This window comes from Formica exsecta, unplaced genomic scaffold (genome assembly GCF_003651465.1).
Source record: "Formica exsecta isolate Colony F162 unplaced genomic scaffold, ASM365146v1 scaffold83, whole genome shotgun sequence".
Lineage (NCBI taxonomy): Eukaryota > Metazoa > Arthropoda > Insecta > Hymenoptera > Formicidae > Formica > Formica exsecta.
In genome coordinates, this window is record NW_021853600.1 from 604867 (window position 1) to 612256 (window position 7390).

Consider the following 7390-nt stretch of genomic DNA (forward strand, 5'->3'; position numbering starts at 1 on the left):
AATAATGAAATAGATTGCATAATTACCATAAAAAAATTTTAGCTATAAATATTAAAAAAACATATGTGATAGATAAAAATTTAATTTCTATATGAATAATTATAAATCTTAAATATATTTATAAATTTATTCGCGCTCCATATACTGTGTTGGCACCATATATATTGTCTTTTCCTTATTTTGAATTATCCTAAATATACATATATATTTGTGTGTTAAAAAATATTTTACATATATCTATATAAAACTATTAATTTATACATATATTTTATTACAGATATTTCAAATATTTTTAAATAAAATCTGAAATATTCTTTGTGTATGCGTTTTATTACACGAGTTAAAAATAGATTACTATCGCAAAGATAAAGAAGCAATTAATTTTACAAACAATAAATGATACAATAAGTTGTAAATTGCTTACTCTACGGTTGCTTCACCGATATCCGGGTCTCCTTGTTTGTTCTTTGTAGTTTTTCATGGCATTCACTCGCGAAAATACGATTAATTACGATTACATGTGCGATCACATATTACAACGATTGCGCGATATTTTGTACGACACTTCCGTTAATCACATGAAACTTTATTATGCAACGAGAGAAAACTATGTGGAAACTATGTACACATAGAAACTATAATTTGCTCGACACTCGAAAATTGCGCGACTAAAACTCGCACTCACTTGGCATGGCAATGCTACTTTTGATTTTAATAAATAATATACGTTCCCATTTTAGGATAATTATGTATCGTGAATTATAACGTACATGTGAACATAAATAATTTAAAGTTAAAGATACATATCTACAGAATGTGTGCTATGAATACGTCGTCGCTGTATTGATTACTCGTACGATATATCTTGACCAAATAAATCATGTAAAGTACGCGTTTTAATAAATCACCAATATTTAAACATTAAATTTTTTGTACATAATTAAGAATATTAAAATACATATGTAATATTAAGTAGCATGAATAGATTAAATACGACTGTACTAATTAATTAAATGCGTCACATAAGGCTGTTTTAATTAGATCATCCTGTATCATGGAATACTGCGTATCGAGTATTAATACGTAATATTCGTTATAAGACGCAATAATCACAGGAATCAATTAATGTCTCGGATACATAATCGTGTGTGATAATCGTTGTTAATGCTAATAAATCGTATGAAATGATTGCGTTTGGCTTAGTGTCACGATCATATTTCGAGAGATAAGACGACACACACTCGCGCTACTATTTCTCTAGCCGAGTCTTACTGTGCCAATGATAACGAGGCGTAAGCCTTGGAAACGTAAGTGCGAAATGTAAACACGGAACGTAAACGCGCTGATGTTGACATTTGGTCGTGGCCTTGTCATTCGCACAGCGACAACTCGAGCGAATATAGACAATGATCTGAGAGCGGCTCCGCGTGTCGTAGTAATATTTTTCGACAAACGACAAATATACTAGGTCGAAGTGGATCATTTCGTATGATTATGAGAACGATTATAGCAACGATTATTACGATTACGTACCCATGCGATTAATTAATTCCCGTCCGTCTTCATGAAACATTAACTCGACAGGGAGCCATCAAATAACGGCGAAGTAATCAGTGAGCAATTTGTAACTTATTTTATTTATTATTTGTAAAATTAATTAATAAATATATTACGGTTAGTTTACACTTTTATTTATTGAATAAAAAAATTGATCTACAGAGTTTTAACGATAGAATCGATTGTAGAATCGCTATTGTACTTCATAGTTATATGTAATGATGTGATATAATGAACAGTCTTCTTTGTGTATGTGACTTACCTTTTTAAAGATATTAGATATGCGATTAAAAAAAATAGATACTAAAACAAAGCACGATATTATATATACTTATATGGGAAAATAATAATGTATATTTATTGAAAATAACTTATCATTTACGTACAATTTTCAGATACTTATTTATCTATCTGTACATTATAAAATGTAAGGTAAAAACCTGAATAAGTTTTGTGATTTAGGAAAGACAAAATTATCTAAACGAAAATATCGCTCTGTTGAAAGCAAATCTTCTTGAGAAGAATCTTTTTCACCAAGAATTTACATAAAACATTTGGGACGGCAAAATTCGGTCATTTGTCAACTGAAAGCTTTTTCATGCGGCGTAAAATGGGGATTTAAAGAGGCACGATGAAGTTCGGGCGCCGTGTGTCACGTCGGCAAGATAAAAGTTTATTTTGGCCTTAGTGGGAATTTATCCGCGGTGAAAGCTGCGCGCTTGTGTGCGCGTATTAGGCGTACTTAATCCTGAGATAATACAAATACTTATATCTCGTGATCCGACAAGTCTTATTAACCTAATCTTCCGCCCGTTTTTTTACGATTAAAATCACTATGCTTATGTTTCGAAGCAAGCATCGAAGTAATTATATAATATATCCGATTTTGTAAAAAAATAATGAAAAAGTAATTAATTAATTGCTTAAAAATTAGATTATTAAAATAACAAAATATAGATATGCTTGTTATGCTTGCTCGGCAAATTAAATTTTTTTAAAAATATTATTGGAAAAACTAAAATTTTTAAATCTCTATAGCTACTTTATAGCAACTATAACTTGTTTTTGATATTCTTGATATTAATTTTTATTTTAGAATTGTGTTTTTATATAAATGATAAAAAGTTCATTAAATCTTTATTTGTCTCTAGTTTTATATTAATACCAACAGATAAGGAGTTAGAAACACATAAGTAAATGAATTTTCCTTTTTTCCTGTTGCAGAAAGCCAGATTGGCGCGCATTAGAATCGCGAAGGCGTCGAGCGGTGCAGCCTTTGTGAGCAAAAAGAAGGCAGCGGAGGCGCGTTTGGCCGCTCAGGAGAGCGGGCTGCATTTGGACGAGTTGTACAAAGAGGAAGATATCTTTGAACTGCAGCATCATCACCTACTTCGTTGCTTGGAGAAGACTACGGTAAGCACTCACATCTTTGTCTACTAACAGCTGCATGTCGCGTGTTTTCGTGTGGGAATTCTAAAGTTTCCTAAGTCCCTGTTGGTTCGCTCTAAAGCCTTTCAAATCCTCATCAATAAATTAACATTCCCACGGAGAGGATACACTTTATTTTTAATACGTCACTTTGACGATAAAATACTAAATAAATATTATTTTTTTATAAATTGCGCTGTATAGATATGTTAAAAGAAGTGAGGTTGCGATCTCTTAATGAAGAAAATTTTCTTTTAGAAAGTTGTATACGTCATTTTGACGATTGTACAAATATTGCGTGTTCTATTTGCAATATCATTTTTTTTTAAGAATTATAACAAAATAAACAATATAGTTAAGAGAAAATTGAAATAATACCGACAACTTATATATTAATAGTTAATCGATATTCTCTCTCTAATACTATGGAAAGAAAAATGACATTTAATAAAGATAAAAAAAATTTATCTCAGAATACGACGAAGAATTTTGCTATCATTATTTAAAATTTTTTAAAGTTCCATATAAAGCCTCGAGCGACAAAGATAGATTAATCAACGAAATGATAATTAATTATTCATGAAAGCGGTTCTTTCACCGTGGACGCGAAGACAAACTCGCACAAAAACGTAGTCCACCTCGAGTGTCCGTCATTAATCCCAGCGACGCGAAGCGACAAAGCAACTGCATCGTCGCGAATGCATGTGTCGACGCTTCCGCTTCTCGCGCCAGGAATTCAATGGATACCTCGTCTCGAAAATCCGGCGGACTATTTCTCGAATACTGCGCGCGAGTAATTTGAATAAACCTACGCCCCGTACTTGTCTAATTTTAGCCCGGCGGGAGGGTGGTTGATTGTGCGAACGAGGGTTGCCATGTACGGGATGTAGTTGCTATCGAACCCGAATATTCGCAAACCAATCCTCGGATTGGAATTACGGATTTGCTGTTACAGAAATATACTATTATGAAATCGCATATTGTATTTGGGATGTCATATAAAAGTCTTAGATTTTTCGTGTAACGCAGATACAAGATCAATAAAAAATGAAACATAAAAAAAAATGAGATATAAATAAAATGATAAATATATATACACATGACATTGGAGAAGAAGATAGAAGAATACGAAAGAAGACAGTATTTGTGATAATTTAATTTGTGATAATTGAGTCGTTTTAATTTTTGTTTAAAAAAAATATATTAATGTGATAGTTTTAATATAATTTGTGATTATATAACTAGACACACATAGATAAATTAAAATTATAAACATAACTCTTTAAAATAATAATCTAACTTTATGAGTAAAAGATACATACATATATCTAATATTTAATATTTTTCTATATCTTCTCCTACATCGTTACATGTAATAAATTAAGAAACTATAAAAATTATATTAGATATACCTAAAAAAGGTAGAAGAAGTTAGAAGCTAGGCAAAAAGATTAATATAAAATACAAATGCATTTTCTAGAGTTTGTTTTCGTTTTTGTGAAAAGATTTATAGTTACGGACACACACACACACATACACATACACAGACACACACACATACATACACGAAATACACAAGTGCGTGACATTTTAATGCATCTTATTTATGTTTAGCATATTTGTGTGCGTGTGCATAGATATGCAAACTACAGACTCAATTAAATCAACCGTGACGTACACGATGAACGCATCTAAGTAATTACAAAATATGCGTTGCGGTTTATACGACAGTGTAATGGCAGACTATGTAACACCCACGTGGGAGAGAGAAATTAGTTTATTACGCCAGAGAGGATCAGAGCTTTTGAATATGCGTACACAGAATTTACAGGATGATATGGGTCACAACTTATGGAAGTTGAGTTTAGGTTACTTCGCCGAAGTCGATACAGTTCAATATTTCAAAAGAGGGAACACAAGCATGTTTTTAGATAATGCAGATATATATGTGAGAATAAGAGTAATTATATCATTGATACTAGAAGTTACATTTCTGAGAAAGATTAAATCGATATTAAATAAGAATTACTACGAATTTAAAAAAGAGTACATATAATTTAGTGTTACCATTTTCGTATAAAAAATACGTGTCTAAAATAATTAAAATAATGGAATTAATAAAAAAGAGAAAGGACTTGTTCGTATATGTAACACTAGTGTGTGTTATTCATCTTTTATGAATCAAGTACTAATAGATTAATTATATCAGCTTGTATATTTGCCCTGTATATCGCAAACGAAGTGCCCTATCTGTAGATAGTAATGCTATCGAGCCTGCTTTTAAGTTGTGCTTTTGATCTTTTGGGAATTCCGCTTGTATCTTATACATTAGTTAAAAGTATAATTTTGGTTACATATGGTCGTGTCACTTGCGTAATATTATCGAGCAATATATATTTTGCACAACCGATAATTTAACTTGAATTCGAGAAGAGCTTTTGATATTTTGTTGTTCATGATTAATTTTTAATATTAATTTTTTAATTAATGCATTTTTTAATTTATGATATGCTTTAACACATATAAATAATTTTTTGCAGTCTTGAAAATTATACAGAGAGATTATTCCTGGCACTAATAATATAATATATTATATAATACATTTATTTTTTATACATTTATTTATATTATAAATTTATTTTTTATATAAAATTGATTAGGAGAGAAAAGTATTATATCTGTTAGTTTTATCGAATTGCTTGAAACATGATAAATAAAAAAAAAAATTATTTTTACAATATATTTAATCAAACAATTAATTTTAGATTCAATTACATTGACGATCAAAAGCAATAGTGAATATTTAGTTATTGCGGTAAAGTGTTTATATTTAGCTTGACATAATTTGGAGACATAGGTCATCGTTATATAGCTAATTTTATCATTAAATTCGACATTTGCGATATTGCGCAAATCATCGATAACGGTGTCATTTGACGATGGATGCTTCTTGTATCATAGACGATGACGTCGTCGGGCTACGGGGTCAGGTTTTCGATCGATTCGTTGTCCATGTCATCTATTCACGAAGCTGGCGAATCTTTACTTTGAATTTTGCACAAATCGTGTAGTAATAAATCTGTTTTTTATAGCTGAACTGGCTGCACTAGTTCAGAGCTTATCTTTTTCTCTCTACATTGGAAGGAGAAAGATAAGCTCTGAACTAGTACAGCCAGTTGAACTATAAAGAACAGACCCAATGTTTCCCGAGAGTGCAACCTTCGCGTGATCCCCGTTCGACATGGAAATGTCGAAGAAAACGAACGATTTCTGCTGATCAAAGAATAATGTAGCGGACTTGCTGATCAAACGCAGCGCGAAACGTAAACTGTACTTTCGGACAAGGACGTGAACTGATCTAGATACTTGTTTGATAAGCCGAACACGTGTTTCCGAAAAGTGTGACAAATCAGGCATGCATCTTCTTTATTTTATTAATATAATGTTAATACTTGGATATCACTGTATAAAAAGTGTCGGTTGTTTGAGCCAAGTGCAACATATAAAGTATTTGCAACGTATAAAGTATTTCAAAAAACGCACAAAAGTGCTCAGCAAGTATCCTTGAATGAATTTGGAAATAATTTTTCTTCAAGTTTGTAAAAAATAAAGACTTAATTTTTATAGAATTTTTAAACACTTAAAAAAACAAAAAAATGTGAAAAATAAATTAATTTAATATTTTTTTTTTATTGTATATGATTTTGATAAAAATGTAAAACATGATAACGTCGATATAATGTCGATATGTCAATAAATCGGGAAATAAGTAATATCGAAATTTCCGATATTGGAACTCTTCGTAATGAATGGTTTAAACAGAGACTTAAGAGTTATTTTAAATTGAAGTTTATAGAATGTAAAATGCCATTTTACGATAAACAATTATTCTTCTAGAACGCAAGTATACTAACAAATTACTTTTAATTTATTTAAAATAATCTGTATTTTCATAAAAAAATTTGAGATTTGAGGTTTAATTGCGGGAATGATTATAATATAAAGAAATTTGTCAAAAATTGAAATACTTTTAGTTTTACACATCTTCTATTGGATTGAACGGAAAGTTCGTTTTTTACTAAGAGATAAAGACCGAAAAAACGGCACAAACTTTCCGTTCAACCCAATACAATAACTTTGATCTCATTTAAAAGATAATTTAATTCTCTTTTACACATCGATTGAACGGAAAGTTCGTTTTTTACTAAGAGATAAAGACCGAAAAAACGGCACAAACTTTCCGTTCAACCCAATACAATAATACAATACTCATTTAAAAGATAATTTAATTCTCTACAACTATTGTTTCAGTACTTTTTGTTAAAAGACGCATATTTTCCCTGATATTTGTAAAAATGTAAAAAATAACCGTGATTTCAGAGGATTATGGGCGCTAACTCTTTAA

General features: G+C 30.5%; 1 protein-coding gene across 7 annotated transcripts in view; it reads left to right on the forward strand.

Moving 5' to 3' along the window:
* The window catches only part of LOC115244723 (potassium voltage-gated channel protein Shal), a 107926-nt gene that overhangs the window by 52104 nt on the left and 48432 nt on the right, over nucleotides 1-7390 (forward strand). For all 7 annotated transcript variants that reach the window (XM_029822638.1, XM_029822637.1, XM_029822639.1 and 4 more), the window contains exon 4: nucleotides 2782-2970. In XM_029822638.1, coding sequence (XP_029678498.1) covers nucleotides 2782-2970 — 189 coding nt within the window. The remainder of the gene's footprint in view (nucleotides 1-2781; nucleotides 2971-7390) is intronic.